The sequence below is a fragment of the Dicentrarchus labrax genome, unplaced genomic scaffold (assembly GCF_905237075.1).
Source record: "Dicentrarchus labrax unplaced genomic scaffold, dlabrax2021, whole genome shotgun sequence".
Classification (NCBI taxonomy): domain Eukaryota; kingdom Metazoa; phylum Chordata; class Actinopteri; family Moronidae; genus Dicentrarchus; species Dicentrarchus labrax.
In genome coordinates, this window is record NW_026136719.1 from 14,651,387 (window position 1) to 14,677,498 (window position 26,112).

The following is a 26,112-nucleotide window of genomic DNA, read 5'->3' on the forward strand; positions in this document are numbered from 1 at the left end:
AAAATAATCCAATAATGCAAATTAACACAGCCTTTTACTTTTGAGTCTGTATATACATTTTGCTGATAAGTAAAACACTTTTATGTTTGCATTTTGGTATAAGGGGGATTTATCATTAAATTGTCTAATGAGTCTAAGAAATGATAAGTCATGGACTGAAGTTTAATAAATGAAACATCTGTGGTTTCACACAAAATACAGCTGTTTATCTGAATCCCCCCAGACAGAATAATGTGGTGCCCCTATCCCATGATTGTGAATGGGTAACCTAGCTCAATTGTTTTGGCAGAATAGGAAAATTAGAGTGTGAGAAAGGTATCAAGTTCATTTATATAACCTAAAATCAGAAGATCAGAAGACTAATAATCTCTACAGTAGACAATACCCTCTGTCCTCCATTTAACTCAAAAAAATCCAAAACACTGACATAGAGCTTCCATCTACTGACTCAACTGTATTTTAGTGGCATTACAAAACTTGAAAAGTTGTGTATTAAGTAACAAACTAGTCACACACCAGGACATGACCAATTGGCTTATTGAGACACACTGTATTAGTTTGGCATAAAGGATCATAGGTCACCAGACAGAACAGCTCTGATGCATTTGAACAAGACAGGGAGGTGGAGGGACAAAGTAAGGTTAATAAAAAATAATAATAATAATTGTGTCACCCCCCAAGATCCATTTATTAGATTTATTAGCTGTTCCATTTGGGGCCATAGTTATACTAGGCATTGGTAGCTTAGAAGCATGGATTTGTAGGCATTGTGTCTATTAGAAAGTGCTGCCCTAACAACAAAAAAACTATACCTCAGATTTGTGTATTAGACCATTTTCTCATAGGGCAATGATGGCTGCAAGTAGACAGTTCAGTCATCCTCTATCTGTATTTGTGATGTTGTAAATAATATTCATCAGTTACAGTGACGTGGCACTAATAAAACAAATAAAACACACTGCTCATGGACTACGGTTGAAAATGACATTAGCGGTTGCCATGGCAATCAAAGCAATGATGTTTGAGAGGGAAGTGGTAATAACGAATTCACTATTGAAATAAGTTGCCTGTGTTATTCATTGGTTTTGATGTTGACTGTGAATTTGAACATTCGATTAGTTGAACAGCTCTTTTGTAATGAGCTATAACGTTTGTTTTCCCCCTCCCCTTTTACTTCACTACATTTATTTGATAACTTTATTGACTGGTTACTTTGCAGATTCAGATTATTGACACTAAATAGAATCAATAAGTACATTATGATAGTAGGTTACAATACAAGTTTGTTGGCCCCTGGGGGTATAATTCATAAGCTACCAAGATTTATATAAAGTAATTAAAATTAGCCACCCCTTTAACAGCTTCCACATTAAAGTGATGGTTACACATCAATATATCAATAATTATAATCCAATAATGTATCAGTAATGATAACCCTGTAAATTATAGGCATATAATACACATTACTCTGAAATAGGCCATTCTGTATGACTTATTTAACTTTCAGTAGGCCTACTCTGAGGATATTTTGTTTCTAATACTTTTTCTTGTTCTTAAGTTAAGTTTTGAATTCAGGATTTTAGTATTTATACATTGTGGTACTGCCACTAAACTAAAAGATATGAGTATATAGTAAAAAGGGGGTTTGGAAAGGGTCTAAAAGGGCTGTTAGAGACTACCTATATGAGTATTAGTCCTGATAGCATAACACACAGCAAAAACCAAGTACATGTCATATAATTTTACCACAGGGTCATAAAGTATAGAAACAATCACTGATAATGAAATATAAAATACTTTCTAATATTCACTAAAGGTCGCTGTGAGGTCTGTAGTTCACGGTCTGCCTCTCTAACGTAACCGACGTCACGTATCACATGACGAACCACCTAGAGATGTCTACGTGCAGCTACACGCATATCAGCTGGTCACCCGTTGGTCGGTGTGTGGCATTAAATAATGCAGCTTATTGGCATGGCTACGGTCTGGTGTTGAGGACCAACGCTCATGCTCATGGTTAATTCAACAATAACCACAGTGGCCGACATTAAGGACCGACGGTGTCTCGTTTCCTCCTGTGAGCTGTGCAGAACTCAACAGCGCCATCTGGTGACTACTGGGCTCAATTACACCATTCATGAGCCAATAACTAGATGTAGCTGCAGTATTTAAGTTGCTCTGGTGTCCTACAGCACAACTACTGCAGGATTACAATTTAACACAGAATAGGCAGTTCACTGGGCCTTTTAAATTTTGTTTTTGAATATATACAAAAATTAATGTGTACCATCTAGTCAAATTAATTATTTTAAAACCTTGGGATATGAGCAGCTACTTGTGCTTTATTTCAGGAAGCAGCACACATTGTACCTCAGTTACCACTTTTCCCCACCCTACTAAATACAGATATAACTTTCATTCGACAGAAGACATTTCAATAGTTTGGAGTTTTTTTATAAACTTTATTCATCTTATGAAAAAGTTTAGTCGAACAGGCCGAATCCCATGTCGTCATCGGACTCCTCAGACTCTTCCTTCTTCTCTTCCTTCTTCTCCTCAGCAGCTGCAAAACAAGAAGCACTTGATATAATTTCCTGCTATAATCACTATAAAATATGGAAATAGAGCTTTTCTGATAAAAGGTCACTTAAGGCGAGTTGTGCATAATTTTTATTGACCTTTGGTCAACTATTCTTGGTGTTAATATGAATTGAATTCATATGAGGTCACATACTTTTCCTAACACAAATTATGAGTTTCTCCAACATAAGAAATAATATCTATAACAGATTACTTGCATGACTTATACCCATCAGGTACATTTTGTCGGGTTTAAATTGTGTAGATTTGTAACATTTAATTCTGTCAAAAACTAATGGTTTGGCTGCGTGTAATCATATTAACATACAAGGTGAAGGTAACAGCACCATTTGCCAAGTGTCAGTGATGCTGACAAACACAGTGCTAAGCTGCAATGCTCACCTGCAGCAGGGGCTGCGGCTCCGCCTGAGCCAGCAGCCGCAGAGCTGGCAACGGCCACGGCACCGCCTGCTGGCATGCTGGCCAGCTTACCGTAACCTGAGGAGACACGAGTTGGCAGACAAACACAAGTGATTACACTGACACTCAGCAGCCAGAACAAGACAAAACAGAGGTCAGAAACACTATGTTATTACATATAATCTGAAATTTAGTTGTCTACTAGTACTCTGAAATAGCTTAAATAGTCTTTTCTTGGCCTCAATGTGGGAACATCTTTAATCTATTTGACCATTTTAGCTAAGTTAAGTGAACAGACTGCTCCTGCCTGCGATCATATACAGAATTTTGTCTCAATTACTGTTATCATGCACTTTAAGTTTATAATCTGCCTGTGATCATCAATCTCTACAACGCCTCCCTCAGAGGGTCAGATACCCCCCCTCTGTAATTCTGACTCAAAACATAGACAATCATTCTTTTGCACATTAATACTGTACATTTGATCTTGTGTGTGTATGTATGTATGTATGTATGTATATATATTTATTTATAGTGCTGAATGTTGTGTGTATGTATATATATATATATATATATATGTTGTTAGTATATCTGGAGTGTTGTAATGAAAATAATTTCCCCCTGGGATTATTAAAGTATTTCTGATTCTGATAATCTGTCACAGTACAAATACTACGATATACAGTCAAAAGTTGTGATTTGTTTGTCTCACCTGAAACCGGTGGAAACATTACATCCACACATACAATGAAGTGTATCTTGTTATTCACAACTGTTCGTGAATCAACCATTTTGTATTTACAGATAACCCTAATCACAAAATAATTATGGTTTTAGGATTTCCAACCTTATCTAATGTCAGAACACTGTTCATCTTTTTTTAGCATGCAGTGAAACCAGTGATGAGAAGCAAAGTTGCTTAATATTGTAAATATTGTTTATTTAAACTCTTAATTTTTTGTTCTTGTGTGCCAACAGAAGTCAACTATCACTTTCTTTAAAGGAAAGGAGGCCCCACTGTGTAATCCTGGTAAAGACTTTGTTTTTAAAGTAGCTTAAAAGGGAACTATATCTAAATTTCAATCGACAACCATGCGTTGGTAATGACAAAATAACCTTGAATCCTTAAAGATGTATTGGGATAAATTCACAGGAATATCAGTATAAAGATGCTGCTTTAAATGGAGACTAACACCTACTAATTTGAGCAAAGAATCAAAAGGCACGTTGGTACACTCACCTGTGGCGATGACCTCGTTCACATTCTTGCCACTGAGCTCAGAGATGACCTGTTGAGAGAGAGAGAGAGAGAGGACATTTGTGAAGATCACAAAGAAGATGACTATCTGCTGGTAGAACTGCTAAAGAAACACAACGAGGAGCAGACTGCTCTGTACCTTGCCCAGACGTGTGTCATCGGCCTCAATACCAACACTTTCCAGGATCTTCTTGATGTCCTTGGCCTCAGGGTTGTCATTGCCTCCCAGGGCAGCGAGCAGGTAAGCAGCAACGTAACGCATCCTGAAAAACAACCAGAAACAAAGACCCACCGTTTAACATATTTCTCAATTTTCTACGTAAAAATAAGATATAACACTGACTAAGTTCTGCAATTCTGAATACATACTGACAGATTGAAGGAATATATTAATATATTATAAAATACAGACACTGTCCTTAGGGGATCCACTACAACCAAAAATCACACCAAACATTGCTGCCAACATTTCTTATCTGATTTTCTAACTGGATCTTTTCTCCTTCCTTGCATTTCACAATTCTAACTAAAGCTTTTTATTTAAAATATAATTTATAAGTTTGGCAACTGGAGGCAAATCCTTTACTTTTCATCTACTGGTGGCTTGTATCTGATTTTAAGATTTATTTAGGGTTAACCTCAATCACATAGTGTATCAGAAAAAAAATCTTGCTTTGCAAATTACAGGGAAAAACATCTATAGGCTGAGCTTCTTAATTGTTTAATCTATTTTTAGGATTTTACCAGCAAGCACAAAGAGTGACACTGTCAAATAGTATATTTAGTTTTATATTATAGTTTGTTTTAACTTTTTTTGCCTTAATCCAACAGCTATAAGTGATATTTCGGTAAAACTTTTCGCACATCACATGTTATTATCAGAGATTTTAACATACAAATGTTTGAGCTGAACAATGAGCCTCACAATTATAACACAATACCACACATGTGTGATTTTCAGGCAGCATAAAGAGGAAACATCAACAGGCATCCATCTGTTGAGCCTCTGAGCGAACCGCGAACCGCATGTTAGCGAGAATTTAGCATAAACCTGCTGTAGTAAACACTAGTTACATATTCTCGGACAAATATTGTACAATGTGAGAGCAGAACAACCTCAGCTACAGTCTTTACACCCATGTGGCTCCTCAGCACCGTTAACATTAGCTAACCTAGCCGCCGCCGTCAACGCCGCGGAGCTTAAAAGCTAAAAAATACAGTTAAAATTCCTCTTTAAGGTTGCTTCGGCTACCAGGGTCGGACGATTACTTATTTCTTAGTATAACACGCGTGTTCTCTCCGTGATTTACACATTTATTGAAGTATAAAACAGACACTCACTTGTCAGACAGACGAACGCGTGTTCACGTCGAGGTTAGCACGGACAGAAAGGAAGTTACGTCACCGGATGAAAGCGGAAGACACCGCGCTGCTTCTTCTTCTTCCTCCTCTTCATCTTTTAAGGCGGTAGGCATCCAGATTATGGGTGCATTAGCGCCACCTTCTGCCTCGGAGTGTGAATCAGAAAATAGATTTATGATCTAACCTGTACTTTATCCTCTGTGCTTTACAACTTTCACACATTCTTGTTTATCTCTCTCATCCAATAGGAAACCACTGTATCCTTTAAAAAGGCCAACAATACCCAAATCTGTGCTCTAATGCTCAGTAATCCCTTTAATGTGAATTCAAGCACCCCTCGTTCCATCAATTCTCCCCTCATCGTCTCTCTCTCTCTCTCTCTCTCTCTGTAACCTCCTACAACTTAAAACTACATGTCCCTCGGCTCCTCTTCCTGACCTCCCTCACACAACCCTGTCTGGTGTTTTTCTTCTGTTTTCTGTGTTTTATTTAGTTCACAGTGCCCCAATCTTCACATTAACATCCCTGTTTCCTCTCTCCTGTTCCCGGTGCCGTCTCTATTATCTTTAAGACATTTGGTTGGTTTTTTTATTACAGGTTCAACTTCTATTTCTTCCATTTTTTTCTTTCCTTGATGCCCTCTTTGCCAATATATCCACTCTCTCATTTCCCAACACCTCTACATGCACTAGAAGCCACAGAAATGTCCTCTCTGTTTTGTTGTTCTAGTGACTGATTGAAGAACGGCTGTTTGAATGGAATGACCTAAAACAGAACTGAGGATGAATCTGATCAAATTCAAACCTTACTTCATCTAGTGTTTTTTAAATTTGTTTTAACACAACCCATACTGACACCATCTCCACTGTATAAACAACTAACTGATTAGATGTTCTTCTATTGATTCCTAGTGTTCATTTCCGGTAGGGTATTGCCACTCCAAATCATGTCACTCCTAAGGTATATCTATATCTATCTATGTATTCTAAGGTATATCCCAATCGCTGTCAAATCATTTTCAAAAGATTGATCCATCTCAGTAAATGCTGCTTGAGTCAGCATTCTGGTTTTGTGTCTTCTTGTGATACATTTAATCTCTGCTAGACGTCGTGACTCCATCATTTGGGTCTTGATATTTTTGCCGCAGTATCTGTGTGGAGAGGATGCTTTTTCAGACAGGAATCTTTAAATCTTCTCATCAGAGGGTATACTTTGTAATTCATCTGTATTTTTTGGAATTAACTTCTTCTTTGTGGTAAGGTTGCTGTTTTGTGAAGATGCAACGCAGCTTTATTTCTCCATTCACCTTTCAGCACCGACGGCAGCTTTTTTTGTGTATGTGTGTTTTACTGTACAGTATATTAACATGAATCAATTCCTTCTTCCTTGTCTGTTCCTACTGCTGATTTGGCTCCTGGTCCAGTTTGGCCTCCTGCTTCATCCTCGGCCCCTGCTGCTGCTGCCGGGCTCGCTCCTGGGCGTGATTGATTTTGGTTGCCAGAAAAGACGAAGTGACACAACACTCTGCAATGGATTGGATCCACACCATGAGAAACCAACAGCTGTGCTCTGCTCTCAAGCTGTAGTGTGAACAACCAGCTCTAATGAATCGCTGTCACATGCACGGTTTGGTTCCAGGCAACCAGCCACCGATCTACCACTAAGCTCCTGTTACAGAGCTCCTCTCAGACGTATGGATGCATCTGGGTGAAATTACCTCTTAAACATAGCTCTATCCAAGGTAGGAAAGCTTTAAGAACATACAACCCAATTCTATTTCTCAACGAGCAAGACTATCACAGCCTCAAGAAATGTTTTAAAGTTAAATCAATCTGTCTGATTAAAAATGTAACAACATTCACAAGGGTAGCACTAGCACTCAGAATCAGCGTTATTGACCAAGTATGCATACACACACAAGGAATATGACTCTGGTTGGTTTTTCACTCAGTGTTAGACTGTTTCAGTAGAAATGGAGGACTAAAAATACAAAAATACACATACACATACATCTAGAACAAGCGCAACAAAGCTGAACAAAGATAGTTATATGTTTATTTTCACCTATGTTATACATACCAGCAGGTGGAAAGTGTGTATACACAACAGCCACAATAACCAGCAACATACAGTGTCTACATATAAAGCACAAGATGGAGAGACAGGGAAGAATCCCCACTATAAAGAAGCCTGTCTTGCTCTCCTGTTCATGATCAATGTAAGAGGAAGCAGTTCTTTGGCTTAAAAGAAAATCTCTGCACATCTGAATGCCTCCACATCCTAATGACCACATACTGTTATTGCAGGTTTAAGAGAAAATGTTAAACTCATTTTAGAAAATATGAGACTCTATGTGTCACATCCATTAGATTGAAACTGCTGTGAGGCTCTCACCAACTTTCTGTTTCCATCTCTGAACTAGTTTCTTGCTTTTCATACAATTAAGGCAAGACAGTAAAGGAGGAGCGTTGATGTGAAAGGGAAAACATTTACTGGCAGCCACTGCGGTGTGCGTCAACAAGAAAATGTCAGATTTGTCAGAAAATAAACTGTTAAGTCTCAGTAGTTGCAAATTCAAGTTCATTGTGGGTTCACTCTTCCAACAGCATTTGACAGCAAGGATTTTACACTTCCATCAAGAAGAGCTCCAAGTGTGTGTCGTGAGCATGGTCTCGATGCTGAATTTCTATCAAACATCTACCATACATACCTTATATGCATCAGGCCTGACAGTTATTACGACGACTATGCAGCCTGTATGTAACATAAGTACAAAGAGTAAAAACAAGTTGTACATTTTTTTAAACCCTTGAAGAAATTATAAGAGACATGCACACAGATATCTCTTTGTTTTCATTATGAAGGGATGTTATCACATGGGACAGGATTCCCTATCATGGTTGTTCCTAATGATACTGAGCTTTAAAGTAAAATAAATGCTGTGTGTGTGTGTGTGTGTGTGTGTGTGTGTTTCAAGAAGACCCTTAAAATCCATAAATTTAAGCACTGTTTATTTAGCATCCAGTCCAATTATTATCTTCTACATCACAACATTTTACATTCCACATCAATGTAATACAGTAAATTAGGTAAGAAAACCAGAAAACACAAAATAAGACAACACAATCTACAAGTAATAATCCTTAACAAGCACTGACTTTCAAAACATTATCAAAGTTTTCACAAATGTTGCAAGTTTGGTCTTGGTACTAGAAAGAAAAGAAAAATCAGTTCAGGTCTGAGAAAAGGAAGTGCTGATATTGGACGGTTTCTCTCTGAAGTCTGTACGTTCATACAGTCGAGAGATCTCCGCGACCATCCTACACCAGCACTGCTTTTCAGAGAGGCTTTGCTGATATGGCCCTGGTACACAGTCAAAATGGAAGTACCAATCATTCCTGGTATTTGTTTTTAGGAAAATCACTTATAAAAATTGAGAAAAATATCAAAAGAAAAGTATTATAAAAAATACTCTATTGACCATTCCAATATATAGACAAGGAAAACGGGTAGAAAGTTGAAGGGTACTTCACAAAATGTCGCAACTAAGTTAGACAATGGTCAGTGACATTCAGTGGTGAGTGTGACTGTGCAATATCAATACCAAGTCTCATTACATTTTTTCCTGATTTACTATACATGTGTGTAAGCGTCGAGTCTAGCTAGCTAATGCTGGATAAAACACAATTAAGGGACATACTATACATTATATTAAGACCTTTAAACTTCTATGTACACCCCGAGTCTTCTGCTAAATTCTCTGCCTCAAAACCAAAGTATGCTTGAAGTAGCCTATGGGATGGTCTACTGCTAACCACACTTTCACATACGCCTAGTCTTCTACATGCATCCTGACAATCATTAATTAAATAGCAAGGCTAATTATCATGTGGAAATGTTCACTGCAACTACAATCAATGGTGATCAATGTGAGAATGTTACAATAACAAACATTGTAAAGGTCTCATAACATTACGTAACTCCAATGTGTCAGAGTGCAGCGGTCCCGAAAGTGTTGAACATGTCGTATTACATTAGACATTTGTCTACATAGTCTTTGAGTAGTAATTTTAAATAACATTCTGCTGTAAAATGACAGCTGTTTTGCACCATTACAAGATTTTTCCAAAGTTTCTAAATGACCTTGCATAGATAATTGATTTGCATTCAGTTTTTGCAGTAATGCGGTTTATTTTATTACTCTGTCCCAAAATTCGGCATTTTTCATAAGGAGTAATGGATTACAGGGAGTAATGGATTACAGGGAGCACGCGCACTAAATACGACTTGGCAATGTGCTCATCATGTATCATCATATTACTAAGTAACATACAGTTCGGCAAAAGTTAATGAACCGTCCTGCAAGTCAATTTGAGGGAGGAACAGCAGACTTTGAGTTGACATGGAGGGTAATTATAGACACATGTATGTATAGACTGTAACGGACAAGATGCACATGAGAGATTTGTTTGCTCTAAATTTGACTTTAGTTCCAATTATTAAGAAAAAAAATATGACATTATCACCAACTGATATTCCTGTGGAAAAAATCCAATCTTTCCTTAACTTTACACTAATAATTGTATTTTTTAACACATGTGTTTCAGTGCATTTAGTGATGTTAAGGAATCTTCTTTAAAAGGAAAAATTTACCACCTAAAAGGATTGATCACTGATTGTGGACAATTCCACATTTTTTATGCCAAAAAGTACCAAAACCTTTGAATGAGCTATTTACAATCTGTTGGAGCGATTAATGTCATAGGCAGCTGAACCTTATTGAAACATACTGTATGTTTAGAGATGGTGGATAAAACAACAAAAGCACCAAATGAAAAACAGAAAAGGGTTTGAGTAACGACATCATAAAAGCAGCTACACAGGCAAACAGAAACATGGAGTGACAGGCATTAGGTCATGTCAGCCATGACAGCATAAGCCTGTGTACAACACTGAAATGCATTAAAAAGGAATTAATTTATGAAGAACAAACTGAAGGCAAAGTTTTCCTGCTTTTCATACACTGCCATGTGTTTCTGTCACTTTATCCACCATCCAATCTAATTTCCGCCAGATAAATCACTACATCGTTACTACCTTCCTGTCTCAACTATGTGTTGATCCTGAGACTGGACGATAGTAAGGCTTAGTCAGCTACAGCCTAGTTTACATTACGCTATATACACATGATGTTGCATCTACAATGGAACACTTTTGTGAATAACTATCTGAAATTAAATTTGTTCTGGGGCATATTTTGTGGAAATGAATGATGAGCGGGTTATAACGGACAGTCATTTATATTGAAATTGACTTATCCAAGCAAGAAATGTCTTTAAAAACTCCCTTTTGTTGTTTTATATTGACTAATAAAAGTATGTGAAAGAAAAGCATGACTTGCAAACTTGTTTGATTGACACGTTGCATGTAGGCATAAGGGTTGGATTTTGGGCTTCTTAATCAGTTTTTCTTAAGCTTCAATATTCCACAGCATAAGACGTTTTCTCCTGATATGAGGAATATTAATATGATAGTTAAACATGCATTCTGCAAACACTTTAAATCTATAAAAAGACTTTGTTTATAAGTGTTGTATATGTAAACGTAGTAGGAGAGCCTACATATACAGTATATCGGGTGTTTTTGACACTGTATGACATTAGCCTGCTTAAAACCTCATATCAGAACAAACTTGACTTTTTGGCAGTATTTAGTAATAAAATGTTTGTCATCATTCTTATTTTAACATGATATGCAGTTTGTACATTACATACAGAGTAAATGGGTGCCACTAAATGTTTGGCTTTAATGGAGCAAAGATTATTGTTAGTGAAGATAAAAGAAGAAGAAATATATCTGTAGTGACACACTGAAGAAGTCTGGACTAATTACATTATTGAAATGTGTGTGTGCATACCCATGTCTTTGCACCAAGTACGAGCATCCTTAAAGTAAATGGTTGTTTAAATTTCAAGACATTCTTCTATACATCTTATCCCAGCACCTGTGTCATCTTAGATCTTTAATCCAAGTCCTTTAAAAGACGTCAGAGATTACCAGGATCAAAATGTTCAAATGAAGTTGTTCTGCAAGACATTCATTATTAAAATGTTAAAAACGGACAGGAAACTAACAGTGAAAGATGTGCCAATGCAACAGATTTAGGGCATAATCCTCTAAACACTGTGTAAAGTCTTGATGAATACGTAGTAGCCAAATACAATATGTGTGAATCAACATCTGCCATTTCATTCATCAAAACAATGATGAAAGCTCACATTAGGCATTATTGTGACGTGGATTGTTTCTTATTATCAGATTGCTCGTTATCAAGAGTGTCTTGTTTTTCCCTCATTTTGAACTTTTCACTGAATGACGCAAACAATGCTCACAGGCTGTTTTTAGCAAAGATCAAAGACAAATGTTAAGTAACTGACTTCTCATTCTCATTCATCTCAAGCATTGTGCCTGGAAGAGGAAAAATCATGACATACAGAACATTCCTGATTTACGTCAAGACAAATGAATCAGAAGCTGAACAGGTTTCATGTCATGCTGACTTGCAAGAGTTATGTTTCTCATTAATTACTTTAAATAAAAGTCTCGGTGGTGGCAGGAATTTAGTTCAAAAGTTGCTGAGACCCCATTACATCAGTTACAGTACCTGCTGGGCTTTTTATAGTGTGGTATGACGTTAGAAAACCTAAAAGGGTAAGCCCAGAGAAAACCCTTAAATACCAGTATAATCCATCACTTTTGTTTTGAAGTGTCCTTTCAGTGGTTTCCCTTATCGTCAAACATATAAACTATCCCTTCTTAACAAATTCAACTCCCCCAAAGCTTGTAGTGCGGCAATACAAATTAAACTGCATCTTTCTTTTTTTTTTGAAGTTTGCACAATTAAAGGTGTTACATATGTTTAGCGTGTACTTCTATAACATAAAATGATTGTTGAGAATAACAGATGAAAAGCATGTAGTAACTCCTGCCACAAGCATATCATTACCAATACCTGACTTTAAACCATTAAAAAGAAAGAACGGTGAACACAGTACATAAGATAAACGTGTTTGCCCTGAGGCACTTGGTAGTGGCTGTGATAAAAGAATTAAAAACACTACCTTTCCAGTCAAAGGAATTGTGTAGTTGGTTGCATTCAAATTGTCAATTCAAAAATAATGCACACGTGTGAGTGACCACCTACACTGACAATCATGTTCATTCTAGTGTTTGTCTAGAGTTGTAGTGTCCAGTGTAACAATGGCAGATATTAAAAATGCTACAGAAAAGGGTAGAAGCACAATATACAGTATGTGTGAGTAGGAACTAAAACTAAACTTGTAGTATGTTTTGTTATGTTATTTTTTTGGGGGCAGGGAGATAAGAAAGAGACCAGGACAAATGGCCAGAAGGCTAGAGCAGGAGAGACATGGGAGCTGGGCATCATGACGGAAAAATCCTACTGGGGATAGTTGTTCTGTTGCCGACGCTTCGCCGACCTCATTTTCTCAAAGCGCGACTCCATTTCCTCCAGGACTTTGGGTGTGTACCTTACGACCAGCTTCACTGTGCCCTGAGCTGCTTTGAGGAGTTCCACAGCTTTCTCATGGTGCTCACCTTCCACGCTCTGGAAAAAAAACACAGAAATGTACTGTAAGAGTTTATCACAAAGGGCCATAACAACTGTAGTAAAGTCTACAGTTTTTATAGGTTTATAATAATCAAGCACAAGGTATGTGGGAACTTTGGAATGGATTTTATAGGTATTTGAGTGAACATAACATAAGCTTTGGCAGCTTGGTTCAATTTACCTTATAAAAGTTTGTAATTTGGACATTTTAATGAGAGAACAAACTGAGCAACAAACAAAGTCAATTGGATGATTGTTTTTGGCTGATCCCGGAATTGCAACCTAAGCACAGCAAGCAGCGATCACAGCTGTGTGAACGTTGTAGCTAATGTGGTAGAGTCTTTAAAAAGGTACCCCATGACATTTATCTTTTTTCAAAACAAAATAAATTGTTTACATCAACAGTTTCTCACCTAACAGTAAGTATATTCTTGAGCTATAATAAAGGGTGCTGAATGCATTTTATCTCTCATAAAACATTTTCAGTCACCATTTTTGGAAGAATTTGAAACTTACATCCACATTTTATTGCTAGCAGCCTTCTTCTCTCTCACCTTTGTTGATGCATTGCTGCATTTACTTGGTGACAACTCTTACAACCACCAACTGTCGATCAGTGGGATAGCGTAAAACCATTGGCAAGACTGAGCATGCATCATCTTTGTGCATGGGTGCACACTTAAGTGTCCTCACTGACAAATTGAGGACAAACACATTCTACTAGTGGCCAAAAATGAATTGAAAATCTTTTAACTGGCAAATGGACGTTGTTTATCAACTTCTAGTGGTAACGAACCAACATAGCCAGATTTCCTGAGGACCTCTGTCCTCTTTGGAGGTGAGCATACTAAAAATTACAAGTTAGGAGTTGTGGCTCAACGCAGCAGTCTGCTACGGAAGCTCAGGAGGAGAGACAGTACTAATGTTATGTGACATTTCAAAGGTTGCGTAATGACAAGATTAAAATTTGTGATTTGTGATGTTAGGCTATATAAATAAAACTGAGTTGACTTGAAGCGTAGAAGTAAATTTGAAAGGTTTTAAATTGTTAATCTGCCCTAATTGCTGAAGTTTTTATTTTATGAGCTGGTGGTTAATGAAGCTGAGTCTACGAAAATGTATGAAAATGCATGAATTACCTGCAAAATCTGCACATGGCATTAGACCGAGGATTCAAACCTAACGAGTAAGTCATAATTCTGTAAACTAAACGTACCACTCCATTAACCGAGAGAAGCTGGTCGCCTCGCTTTAGGCCTCCATGTCGGTCAGCGATGCCTCCTGGGATGATCCGTGAGATGTATATAGGTGAGTTTTGCTCTTTTCCACCCATTATATTGAAACCCAGGCCTTCCTCCGTCTTGGGCAGTTCCACGACACGTGGATGCGAGTGTCCCTCACTCGCTGCAAAAGCTGCCACAGTAGCCTACAAATAAACAAAGTGGTGTTGTTTAACCTTTGCAAATATACTGCGTTTCCTGAGCTCAGCACAATGTGATGAGTGGTACTAGAGCATCTTTAAGAACTAAACTGTTTGCAAGTCAAATGCTTGTGTATTAGATGGTATTTGACTTGGATCTACCTTAGCTGTGGCGTTGGCCCTGACTTCAGGACTGCTGTTGATGTCCACTGTTTCATACACATGTTCATAAACCTGAAGAGACATTGTTGGACAATTTTTCATCACATTCCCAAAAGGTGATCACAAAGAAATTCAAACACATAAGATTAACATAAGAAGAGAAAAGATGATGTAATGCCATCTCACAGTTAAGTGCTTTAAGAAGAATAATAAAAGTGTCTCACTTCTCTGACAGCGTTACAGAATTCACTCTGTAAGACCCTCTGCAGCGCCTGCAGCTTCTGGGGAGGCACTTCCCCTGTCCTCTGGAGCTTATCGAGCAGTTCAACAGCACGGTTAATATCTGTCAACAAGAACACATACACCACCGCCGCCAAGGTTTTTATTGGTATCTGCAAATGAAGACATTCACATAGGCGATGACGTTTGCCTGTGTGAATGTCATTACTTAATCTGTGCCAATATAAAACTAAAATGCAGAAATCTCTGAATAAGCTTAACAGATGCTTGCCCTGACACTTAATATATGTCTAAAACAACAAACTAAAGCATTGTGGTAAAATTGTGATACGTTTTCTGGAAATTAACATGTCTAATTATTTTGAAACTTTATTTACCTCAACTTGCACAACATTTATCTGATTATAAATAATGTGTCCCTCTAGGAAGCTTGTCTTGGCGTACAGCACTGTTTATACCACAAATAAAATGAGCTATGAAGCTACATAAATCAATAGGGCGACTTCCACTATATCACCCTTCAGAGCAAGATACTGTGCCAAACTAGAGATTTTACAAAATAAGTAACTGCCTCTGTCTCCACAGAAGCAAACATCATCAGCTGTTAATGTCCAAATAAATAACAACCATGTGAAACTGCATCCACAAGGTTAAAAACAAATCTGTTTATATTTCTATATTTAGAGTTTATTTTATCCTATTAAAATATAATGAGGAAAAAACTGTTTTTTTAAATCTGTGTTAATTTCTACTGTAGCTAATTCTAATGAAATCACGAGCTACAACTTCCCTCAACAGTTCAGTATCCTTAATAGCGAGTACAGTTTCACATTTATTTACTTATACATACAGAAGTGGGTTTAATGTTCTCTCCACCCACAGTGCAGACACAGCAGGAGCTAATGTTAGCATCCTGACGAAAGGACTGGGGCTGAATTAAACGCGATGAATCATTTCCCGCTGCTCATATTAGATGGTAATGGCGATAAAGCCGGTGTTACAGAGTGTATAAAGCCTATATAGTATAAAGCTCTCATGCAAACACACGCTGAATATCTGAGGGTAACTTATCGCTGTCTGTTGTCACTAATATGAGCTAGAAGAATCATCGCTCTTTAATACACATCATCAGTCGAAGCCATAAACATGTGTTAATAGCAAGACATCATTTACACATCGTCAGGCAACTAAACAAGAAAGTATACTCTCAAAAACTCAAACATCCCCCAGCTCTATTCGGCTAAAGGTGGCTAGGCTAGGTCAACTGCTACCACAACAAATATTTCTAGGCTAACGTTAGCTAGCCAATTAACTTTACCTCTTTCCAGCCGCACTGGCTCCCCGAGAGACGCCATCCTGGAGAATTAGTGGCTTTTTTGACGTCAGGTAGATATTGCGTTAAACGCCAGATATGGAAAACTAAATTTGGTAATCCTGGCTAGCTTTACGTGCGCTTAGCCGAGACGATAAATCAGATTAGCCAAGTTAGCCGGCTAGGCTAGCTGCCAGTGTCATGGTGCGTTCACTGTATCCTCGTAAAGCGGAATAAACACCGAACTCGTCACATTCTCTTCCGTAGTTCCTGGATGTTCCCGAGCCAACGCTGAAGGCCTCTTCCCTAACCATGTGAATCAGTCATTGTTTTAAATTATTATTTATAAATTATATATTTCCAAAGAAGCCAGAAGAAATTAAGTTTGTTTGCTATATAGGCCTATCACGTTTTAATATATTGTACTAGAACATATCAAAATATACATATATCAAAATATCCTAATGAATGAATGAACGGGAGTTAAGACTATTTCTATTCTATTGAGGATCCTTATACCTTTAATACCTTTGTGCATATCTCTGGAGTTTAATCCCACTCTATATGTTGGATGCTACTGTGTAACTTGAAGTAGGCAATGTGTTGGGTTGTGTCCTTCCTATTGACTGTTGACATAAAGGAATATGGAGGAGAGGCGTCATCATTGTGGTGCCTTGTTTTCAGCTCACTGTCACGTCTCGTTGGCCAGCAACCAGGAAGAAGGTGATGAAAGGTGCTCACTGTGTTCCCAGTCCCATGTCACCAATTTGATGATCACACAATCAACAGCATCAGCAATCATTTGCGGGTTAGTGCATCATTCATTTATCAGCTGTACTGAACGTCTACATGTGTGCTCATAGGTGAAGGGATTGTTACATATAATGTCCCGTGCAATGGTGACAAGGGACTAGCCAGAAGCTTCTTTGGCTTTTTGTTGACACCTGGGAGGAATGCTCTCTACCGCCCTCTACTGGTTGACTGCAGCACATCTCTAGCCTGCAGAAAGCTGCTGCTGCACTGCTCTGTGGGCTGAAACTTTCAAGCATGATTCAGTTCTGACCACACCCCAGTTGGTGATGACATACAAAGTGTCTGCCTTTGACAGCTGATGAAATAAACCTGCTGTGACATCACTGAATGGGGTGTGGCCAGAGGCTCAGCACACTGAATGTAGGAGCCACATTTAGTCGAGCAGCAGAAGCAATTATTTTATTTTGTGTCATTTTTGATACATTGTCTGCATAAAAATGTTCAGTTGATTTTTTTTTTTCATTCTTGTTTTTGTCTTTAGGCTTCAGCCGCAGCTCTGGATCAAAGAGATACTGCATCATACTGTAAGATCTATTCACATCCATGATTTATGATCACAAAAGATAATATGGGCTTTGTCCTGACTCAAAGACAGCTTTCAGAGTCATTTTGTCCATTACTTTAATAACTGTGTGATAAGTGGATGGCAGTTTTCTATTACTTAAGCCTTGTGAAACAAAAATAGCCTGGAGCTTCTGCTCATGATAAATAGAGCCACTCAGACTACCTTGTCTAAAATACATTGCAGGTTTGATTCATCGTTGTGCGTGCTGAGGGTGTGTTAGTGCTCAGACACGATCAGATTTTACTAAATCATTCCAGTTCTATCTTAAGGTGGATTAAAGTGTAACAACTGCTTTTCTTCCCAAGGGATAATAAAAAAAGACTTCATTTTAATTCTTACGAGGCTTAGTCTGTGTGGCAGTGACAAGAAACCTCACTACCTTTTCTTGGAAGACAATGAATCATTTGAAACTGCATACTTGTCATATTTCTCACATGGTGGCATAGAGACTCTCTATTTGTTCTCAGCTTCTGTATAACAAAAAAGTAACTTACAGCATCTTCATCAGCCTCCTCTGGATTTTTCCAAATCTCAAAATGGAAGATCCGGTTCTCTTCTGAGGTCACACTTACCTTCAGGTTGATGAAGAAGAAGTAAAATGAGGTGGCCGGGATTACGTGTATCTCTTTTTTTATATATATGCGTGTCTTCTCTTTTTGAAATAGGTCATTTTATGGTTAAGTGTTTCATGGGATTGAAAAGACATTTTATTGTTAGCCTCCTACGCTCTTAAACAATGGTGTCTAGACTTGGCAAGCAAGGGGATGTCACAATGTAATGCACTAACTTTTAATGTGCTGGAGGGAATGTTGATCTGAAGCTGCAGTACTCTCTTAACCCAGATACCAAACCAGTTCCCTTCACCTTGTAATCATAATGTGCAGCTACAAAGACAAAAGAAAGATATACAGATGGTTTACCATGCACTGGGAAAATGTTGGGTGTATATTTTCAATGTACACAAGTGTATGTGTGGGTGAATCCATCACTGTCAAACTCAGGCATGCTTCATGTACAACCACAGCCTACTTGCACTAGTCTACACTTGTATGTGTAGGCGCTTTTTCTTGTGATGTGGAGTTCTATTAAATGTGACATATCAAGTGCAGCTGGAGTAACAATTAAGTAAATCCCTGAACATCTGTGTATAAACACCAAAGTATCAAAGGAGATACAGTAAGTTTGTGTTCCAGTAATGTGCTGGTGGGGAGCAGGAAGTGGTTTTAGGAGCATTTTCCCGCTTTTTCCAAACCAAGAGCTGAAAAAAATGCATCTTCGCCACCCATAACACTGTCATTACTGCTGTCACTATATATGCATACCCAATGCAATGACTCCTCTGCTACTGGAGATACATCATTTTCTTGCAGCCTCTAAAACTGTACCTACATTAATTATAAATGAGCATCCTGGTCATTCATTAATTGGATTTGGTCATTTCTGCGTTTGTGCACGTGTGTGTGTGCGTGTGTGTGCCTGCCTTCCGCCCTGCCTGAATAATAAAGTTTATCCTGCCTGGAAATGCACTGTTGAAACTTTATCGACATTGATTTTGTTTTTCAGTTGCCTATAGTCATTTTTATTTCTTCAAATATTTCAGTTTAATATTGCAAACAACTTCACAACATACAAAATGAATAATATTAACCCAGAAACATGTCAATGAATAAATTTTATATATATATATATATATAATTTTTTTTTTTTATATATATCTTGTCCTCTGGTGGGGATAAAAAAATAAACAGCAAAGCTTTGACAACAGCACCTTGACATAGTATGTAATTCCAACATTACCTTGAGAAGTTTAGAACAGTAAACAGATAAATTACTTGAGAGGAAAATTGTTTTCTGCTGAATATGTAAACGGAATGTTTTTTGGTCAGCATCATATCCTTTTTTGTAAGTGGAGAATTTCTCAATTCACAATTGAAGCAGCATGCAAGCTTTTGAAGATGGAACTGTCCTCTCTCATTCCTTGCCTGTTTTTTTCCTTCATTTTCTAATTCTTGGCAACGTAAACAAATCACAATGTCTTGAGGAATGTGATATAGTAATTTAAACTGGGCGCAAATGACTGATCAGATTTTTTTTAATTGTTTACAAGGTCATGAATATGTTCAATAAATAGACTGTAGTATCACTTTTACTGTATAAACTTCATCTTTTTTTACATGCAGTCCATAAAATTTTCATTTGACGGAATAATTTACCCTGTTATGTATATATACAAATAGATATTTTCTCTTTATTCTCTTTTTTAAACTCTTCAATAAAATCTATACATTTTATACACTATCTCCCTCTTTTAATGGTCAATGTGCATACACATGAAGTGTCTATCCTTATAAACCGCCAGCCAATCTTCTTTTTGCTATCCATGGTAAGCGCTCGCACGTAGGACTGGGTTGTCCTGCATTGGGAATTATAATGCCGCTTGTCTATTCCTCTGCAGCCCTCCTTTGTGTACCCCATGGGGTTGCATTTGGTCTCATAAAAGTATTGCTTCAGTTGGCCATTGGGGACAGGGACCTTTTCCATGACGGTAACTGTCTGCCCAGACATGTCTATTGCCGTCTTTTTATCCACAGCTGTCACCCACTGGCTAATACTGTCACACACGCTGAGCTCTCCACGCCGTGAGGGATCGGAGTGTCGCCGCACCCTCATGGACATATTAGCGGCATCCAGATAGTTTTTGTATTCCTCCAGAAGAAAGAGCAACGGCGGCTCCAAAGGCACTTGGTTGCTGATCATCACCCGCGAGTCGTACAGGTCGACATCCTTGGCCTCTGTGGTGACCACAGAGGATGGGCCCCCACCTCCCTGGCTCTTATCAGCCCCCTGTCCCAGCTGTGCCGCCTCTCCCTCCACCTCCAGCAGCTCCTCTATCACCTGCTCAAACGTGTCTGTGAGTGAGGGCAGTTCCCCGCGCTGGCCTGGCCCGCCACCACTCTGTGGAGTCCCATGGCCTCGCGCGGCCGTCGCAGCGGCGCCCAAGTAGCCTTCCGTCCGATGGCCCCGCATGCCCGGGGCGTCTCTCAGGGGCGCAGCTCTCATGCAACTGAAGTATGAAATAACCATAGTAAGGAACAGGATGGTCATCACTCTTCTAACCTGGTGGAACTGGAGGGGGAGAGAAAGAGAGAAAACAAGAGGGAAGGAGGGGGGAGAGAGAGCAAGACGGTTAGTCAAAGAGCATTTTCAATGAAGTTAGCTTATTCTTGATCCATAATGCACAATGTAAGCCTTTCCTCTTATTTACACCCTCCACTCTTTCTTTGCACACTAAAAAGGGAGTCAGTAGCTTTGGAATAATCACAGAATGTTTTTTTATTAAACTGATATTGGCGCTGTGTCATCAGTGTTTTCAAATTGTTTGCAAACTGTAATCATTCTGTTCCTATGTGAGGTCTGGCTTAGATTTTTATTTGTTGGCAGCCATACACAAAAGCTGCGCTGAGCATCAGAGAGATCGCTTATTACAAAAGATAATATTACCCAAATAGATGTCACTACATTCTTACAGCCTTGCTATTATTTATGAGCTTTTTTAAACTGGTGTGTTAAACTGTACAGTTTATTTCTAGAGCGTGTGAGGATGTGTAGTTTTATGATGGCAAAACCTGCCATTCATCCCTTGCTGGCTGAATCATCGTGTTGTCTTGTCAAGTGTTGAAAGCTCGTACCATCCCCATATATATATATTTTACTTTATAAAGGACATGGTGGATTTTCATATTCTTAAGCTTCATGTTTATTAGTGCAAGTAGTTACCTGCATTGTTTGATTTTGTAATATATTAATAATAAAACTGACAGGTGGATGCATTTTGGGCTCCAGCCATGTGAGGATCAATTGTGAACGGGCAGAATTTAGAAAGGCATGTGTTGACATAAGGATATGCTTTTGTTTGTTTTGCTTGTGCGAAGAGCTCATAAATTATCTTTTGACTATGACATTAGCCCACAAACAAAACACCATTATCAACACTCAGGGAAACTCCAACATGGACGGCACTTTGTGTGTGTCAGCTCTGACTCACACCGGTGCTGCAGTATTCATATTATTACTATTTAAACTGGTCTGTGCTGTAAGACAGGTTTGATACTAAACCGTATAGTCATGAACGGGAATCCGGAGTTTGTTGAGGGACACTGTTTGTTGTTGGCAGGTGGATGGCGAGAGCACTGCAGGATGAACTAACAGGATGTCATGAGGAAACTGAATGACAGAAAGATGTGTCATCCTCCCTGCACTGTAAAGTACCAATCTCGAGGCTCCCGAGAGCAACTCACAAGATAAGCAAAGCACTGCCAGGGGAGGAAGAAAAGAACCACAAGGAGCCAGGTGTAGCAGAAATACTGTACATAAGCATCCTTGAGCACATATGCATCCCTTACCTTTGAGAAGACCTAAGATTCACAGCAAATCAATGAATTGGTGGACATCCAACAGCCTGGAATATAAAAGCAACCATAATGAAAAGAAAATCTAGATCTTGCTTTCCACAGGGGCTCATTTAAAAATAGCCTGGCCGCGGCTTTGACTGCACTCTGCATATCCCAACTTGATAAAGGAAAACACGCTGAGCAAACACACTCCTGCCTCCACTCCAGAACGGACACGAGGACCTTTACAGTAGGGAGGAGCGAAACCCCACCTTAAAAGCATTTGTTTCATTCTTAATTGGTATCTGGGGCCGTGGCTGCAATTAACCAACACTGCAGTGACTGCCATAGAGATATCTCGTCTAAAAATAGACGTGCTGGGAGTCTCACATTCTCTATTCCGAATATCACTTCCTTCTTCTTAATGAGCCGCTCATTCCCCGAGCTCAGTGACGTGCTCCTCCAGAGTGTGTGAGTGTGTGTGTTAGAGGGAGGGCATGGGGAGGGGCTGGCTTGTATCTGTTTGCAGGGAGATGGGGGTATTTTTCCTCTCACCAATTAAAACAACAATGAGGACAAAGCCAAGAATAAGGAGCTAATTATCAATTTTTCATTAAACATTGCTAATAAAAGCCTGCTTAACATGCAAAAACAAGCGTATTAACACTTCAATATTGTTAAGGTTTTGGTTCCAATAACAATCATTTTCTGTGAGGCTTCCCCAGCACAGAAAATCATGTAGGTTTTTTACGGGATTGAGGCCAGTCACGAGCTTTATGTGTAGGATGCATTTAGGCTGATATTATTATCAGCGTTGGGCTCAAATGGTTCCACTTCCACATGAAGGAAATGAAGGCAGAGGGCTGATTACTGTTAGGCATCAAACTTCATGCTGGAAATGGTGCAGACGAAGAGTGCTGCATCTTCCGTAACAGACCACAGGGGTAATATTGCAGTAGCAGGGGGTGGAGAGAGTGCCAGCGTCATTTCGCAGCATAACAACCACAGATGACGTCTCTTCCAGGTCTCCATAGGGGAGAGAATGGAGGGGAGGAGGTTGCTGGGGGTAATGCCACTCAACAGTGTGCAATTGCGTGCCATTCCCCTGGGTATCCTCACACCGGGAACAACAAATGATTTTATTTCTATCTCTGTGATTTCCTGTTTCCATCAGGACAATCAATATGGCTTATGCTCTCAATCAACATCCTGTTAAAATGCGATAAAGCCAATGAATCATTTAATTGCTGTGGGACTGGCGGAGAATCTCTGGCTTATATCTACCAGAGGCTAAATGTGACAACTGATTGGTTTGCTCTTGTTTTATACATCCAGTGAAGGAACATTTTATGTGCACTGCTGGATTTCGCAGTTAATAAAAAAGCGGCTAGCGAGTTAACACAACGAGCATGAATAATAAAGCAAGGGAGGAACCACATATGGAGGAATGTTAGAAATAAAATGTACTCTTTTGGAGCCTCTGGACCTGCTTTGTGACAGTTGATTTGGTTGGTGAAAATATCGAACACAAAGAGGTGGAGGAGTACATTTCTTCTATCTAGATTGTTTCAAATATAATTAAATCCAGGCACATCCCACTAGACAAGCTGTCCAAGTATGACAGCTCTTTTGACTATAAAACGTAAATCACTAATCACAGAGAGGAAGAAGATAAAGCCTGCAATAACCGCTGCTCAAACACGCCTTTGTGCATGACAACGCACCTAGAGCATGAAACACCCAGAACAATAGGAGCAGGTGAGTGTGTGGACTCTGTCTACTGTTTGGCTTTGACGTCTCTAGATGACCACCTGTTCATCTGCTTTGAGAGCACGGCTGTATGGTAGGGATATGTAACTTACCCTCGCATTTATTCTTTGTGCCAGGTGGGGATTAAAGTGATAAATGCCTCCTTTGACAGATGCTGAAAAGTTTCTCTACAGCATGAAAGGACTAGCACGGCTAGTATTATTAGACATTCAGTAATGTTCCCCAGCCTCCCTGCACATGTCAGCACACTTTATGGCTTCATCTTCACAAACAGCGTGCATGATATCTTAGGAACCGTTAGAAGGGAAAATAAACATCAAACAAGAGAGATGAAAGAGGAAAATGTGCCCACTACATTTGAATAGAAATGTATGACCTATAGCAACATTTGTTCTCTCCCGTTACCACTGCTCCCTTGTGGGCATCCGTCTTTGTTCAGTTCCTCGAGAACTGTGTCGGTTGGAGCTATTTACCTTGCAACATGTTTTGTCATGTTCAACATGTATAGCACACAATGCCAAAAGGAAGGAGAAAAAAAAACAACACGCAGCACATGATATCAAAATTTCTACCAGAGGACCCCCTTGTGTTCAATGCAGCACTTAGAAAAGGCAATTAGAGTTGTCTGCAGTAATGGCTGACACATGTGGAAGCTTGCTTCCTTGAGATCTGTTTTCAATCTGACACAGTTTCAGAGCACGTTTAGTAATAGATGAGCATCACTAAGGGATTATACCCGGCCTCCAGGCCAACCCCGGCCACTGCCACAGAGAGCCCGGCATTCAAATAGCTGCTGATTGATTTGTGCTATCCAAATGAGTCGCTGCTTCCCACCCACGCTGTGTGCAACACTGGACAATTAAGAAAATACAGTAGCAACATATACAGCATGGTAAAATCATAACTGGCTCTCATTTGAGGCCACACGCTTGTCCTTAAATATGCAAAACTCGAGTTTATCAGTGTTAAAGTACTCTGAAATTTGGTTTCCAATTATAATCTTAACATTAAAAGTCCATAGTTCATTTTGACCTATGAATCAGCAACTGTGAAACCTAACTACTAAAATAACACCAACAGACCTAGAGCTCCAAATTAACAGCAATCCAGTTCTTAACTTTGGCCACTAGATGGCGTGTGAGACCGTGGAATAGTAAGAACTCCTTCTCTTTCTCCCTTCCTCCCATCTCTTTCCCTCCCTCCTGTGAAACACGATAGATAGATAGATAGATAGATAGATAGATAGATAGATAGATAGATAGACCAGAAACTTCCTTTCCCAAGATGCAAAAGTAGTTTTGGTTGTGCGTAATTGTAAGGCAATCAAGTTCACTTATATGGTATTTGGTCACAACTCTGACCAGAAATGTGGCCCTAATTTTCATTTTTTGGAAAGTGCATCATAAATTTTATCATGTAACCATGATCTAAGCAGCCCTTGTGTACTGCTATGGTCCTCAGATAAGCTCTTTGACAAGATATTTTCACACGAAGCTGTCACAAATGAGCTGAGTTTTTCCACCACTCCATAAATGGGACTTAATTTTAAACCCGCGTTCATTCCGGCCAGCAATTTGAAGTTATTCAGTACGTGCACATAACACCAAGAAGTAGACCCAACAGTGTAGGTTGGCCGACGTAGCTGGGCGTTTAGGTCTCAGGTTTCCTATAAAGTCTTAATGAGTTCATCAAAGTTTTTTTCCCCCTCCAAAACAACAATACAGAAACTGTCTGGGGTTTGTTGTTTCTTTTTTGTGTTTGTTCACAGTGCAGGAGGTTAGATGAGCAAATATAGACTGCACACTCCGAACAAAGAGTTTACTGAGCTATTTATAAGCATAAAGTTGCAGTTTAAATGTTCAAACGTGGCTGATGTCATACAGACAGGCACGCTGGATTGTTTCCACTTTACTTACGAGAAATACTAATAAGAAGAAGTCACATTGTTTTAGGGCTGCTCTGATAATGAAACAACAGTCCTCTGTTTCTTTTTTTTTCTCCTTCTTTTCTCGAGATTACATCTGCTGAGCCCGTGCTCTCCACTGGAAACCCAATCAACATAATAACTCCGTTTTTTATTAATGAACGGGAGGATAAGGTTACACATATCCCCTCTCGGGCTGCGGCGCTGTCTGTTCGCAGGATAACCGGACTTGATCGAGCTACTTTTAGACCCCCCTCCTCCCCTC

General features: G+C 39.0%; 3 protein-coding genes across 9 annotated transcripts in view; all 3 read right to left on the reverse strand.

The window, feature by feature from the left end:
• Positions 1–2,441: 2,441 nt before the first annotated feature.
• On the reverse strand, positions 2,442–5,722 carry LOC127351864 (60S acidic ribosomal protein P2-like). Its single transcript, XM_051379835.1, has 5 exons — positions 5,600–5,722; positions 4,398–4,521; positions 4,241–4,289; positions 2,983–3,078; positions 2,442–2,563 (listed from the first exon to the last, which is right to left on the reverse strand). Exons 2-5 carry the CDS (start codon positions 4,518–4,520, stop codon positions 2,484–2,486), a joined length of 348 nt encoding a protein of 115 aa, XP_051235795.1. The 5' UTR covers position 4,521; positions 5,600–5,722; the 3' UTR covers positions 2,442–2,483.
• Positions 5,723–8,614: 2,892 nt separating this feature from the next.
• Positions 8,615–16,574, reverse strand: lin7c (lin-7 homolog C (C. elegans)). Its single transcript, XM_051379830.1, has 5 exons — positions 16,391–16,574; positions 15,057–15,175; positions 14,833–14,904; positions 14,467–14,676; positions 8,615–13,247 (listed from the first exon to the last, which is right to left on the reverse strand). The coding sequence occupies exons 1-5, from the start codon at positions 16,425–16,427 to the stop codon at positions 13,080–13,082; spliced, it is 606 nt and encodes a 201-aa protein (XP_051235790.1). The 5' UTR covers positions 16,428–16,574; the 3' UTR covers positions 8,615–13,079.
• A 3,262-nt stretch (positions 16,575–19,836) lies between these two features.
• bdnf (brain-derived neurotrophic factor) overlaps positions 19,837–26,112 on the reverse strand; it is a 29,451-nt gene continuing 23,175 nt past the window's right edge. For 6 of the 7 annotated variants that reach the window (XM_051379829.1, XM_051379822.1, XM_051379827.1 and 3 more), the window contains exon 2: positions 19,837–20,888. In XM_051379829.1, coding sequence (XP_051235789.1) covers positions 20,058–20,867 — 810 coding nt within the window. In that variant the 5' untranslated portion in view covers positions 20,868–20,888 and the 3' untranslated portion in view covers positions 19,837–20,057. Of the gene's footprint in view, positions 20,889–22,165; positions 26,074–26,112 lie in introns of those variants that run through there. The other variant, XM_051379824.1, reaches the window with a different exon arrangement.

Bases quoted from the DNA above. Each gene is read 5' to 3' on its own strand.
- LOC127351864 (XM_051379835.1), bottom strand. From the start codon at position 4,520: ATGCGTTACGTTGCTGCTTACCTGCTCGCTGCCCTGGGAGGCAATGAC. The intron at 4,290-4,397 runs GTACAGAGCAGT...CTCTCTCAACAG, and splicing joins ATGACACACGTCTGGGCAAG to GTCATCTCTGAGCTCAGTGG. The intron at 3,079-4,240 runs GTGAGTGTACCA...GTGTCTCCTCAG, and splicing joins GAACGAGGTCATCGCCACAG to GTTACGGTAAGCTGGCCAGC.
- lin7c (XM_051379830.1), bottom strand. From the start codon at position 16,427: ATGGCGTCTCTCGGGGAGCCAGTGCGGCTGGAAAGAG. The intron at 14,905-15,056 runs GTGAGACACTTT...ATGTCTCTTCAG, and splicing joins TCTGTAACGCTGTCAGAGAA to GTTTATGAACATGTGTATGA. The intron at 13,248-14,466 runs GTACGTTTAGTT...TTTTTTTTCCAG, and splicing joins TTCTCTCGGTTAATGGAGTG to AGCGTGGAAGGTGAGCACCA.